The sequence below is a fragment of the Trypanosoma grayi genome (genome assembly GCF_000691245.1).
Source record: "Trypanosoma grayi strain ANR4 Tgr_1732_V1, whole genome shotgun sequence".
NCBI lineage: Eukaryota > Euglenozoa > Kinetoplastea > Trypanosomatida > Trypanosomatidae > Trypanosoma > Trypanosoma grayi.
Window position 1 is genome coordinate 1412 of NW_008827350.1, and position 863 is coordinate 2274.

The 863-nt window shown below is 57.0% G+C and overlaps 1 protein-coding gene across 1 annotated transcript; it reads right to left on the reverse strand.

The window, feature by feature from the left end:
- Window positions 1-271: 271 nt before the first annotated feature.
- DQ04_17321010 (hypothetical protein) lies at window positions 272-862 on the reverse strand (the record flags this gene model as incomplete). Its single annotated transcript, XM_009317575.1, has 1 exon — window positions 272-862. One exon carries the CDS (start codon window positions 860-862, stop codon window positions 272-274), a length of 591 nt encoding a protein of 196 aa, XP_009315850.1.
- Window position 863: the final 1 nt, after the last annotated feature.

Here is an 863-nt window from a genome sequence, read left to right on the forward strand (position 1 = left end):
ATCAGTTAGAGGGCAGGCCGCACACAATGCCCAGCAGCAAGCAAAGCCCCAACACACCCAAAGAAGAAAAAGCAGACGCCTCCCGGACAACACACACACAGCACAAGTGAGTAGAGTCGCGGGTGAATTAAACAGCGCCCAGCCCACAACGGGGCAGCAATGAAATGCAATATAATGAAAAAAAAGCATATTTATAATGAAGAACGCAGCCCTCGGGACTCAACGCAATTATTACGAGGCCATCGTCGCCCCCTGCAAACACAGAGATGTTTTACCACACGGCCACGCCGGCAAGCAACAACAACAGTGGGGCACGCACCCACGCAGTGCTGCTGCTGGCGTCGGTGCTGGGGTCAGGAGGGTTCACGTCACTCGGCGGGATGCCGTTGGGCGCAGGTGACGCGTTGGCTGCAGCGTCCTCTCCCGCAGAGGTGGGCGTGCCGGCATCAGTGTTGAGAGCCTCTTCGGCGGTGGTCCCTGCTTGAGGTGTGGCTGTGGGGGCAGTGTGATCGGCGTCATTCACTGTGACGGAGTTTTCTGTTTCTTTGCTCTCTGCCTCGCTGGAAGTTGGAGCGGGGAGGTCGGCAGTGGCCTCAGGCTTCTGAGATGGCTCCGTTACCTCAGTATTCGTATTCCCGTTGTCTTCACTGATGGTAATGCTGTCAAGCGGAGGTGTCTGTCCAGCAGACGCTTTCTCATGGTGTTCGTCCCGATCCAATCCCACATTGAGCCTGAGAGGAGTTGGGGGCTTTGTAGAGGCCGCAGGTGTCTCAGCTGCAGGCGGTGGAATGCATTTGACCACAACCTCTCCAACAGCTTTCACGTCGTACCCCGCTGGGGGACTCACTGTACGCTTCTCCATC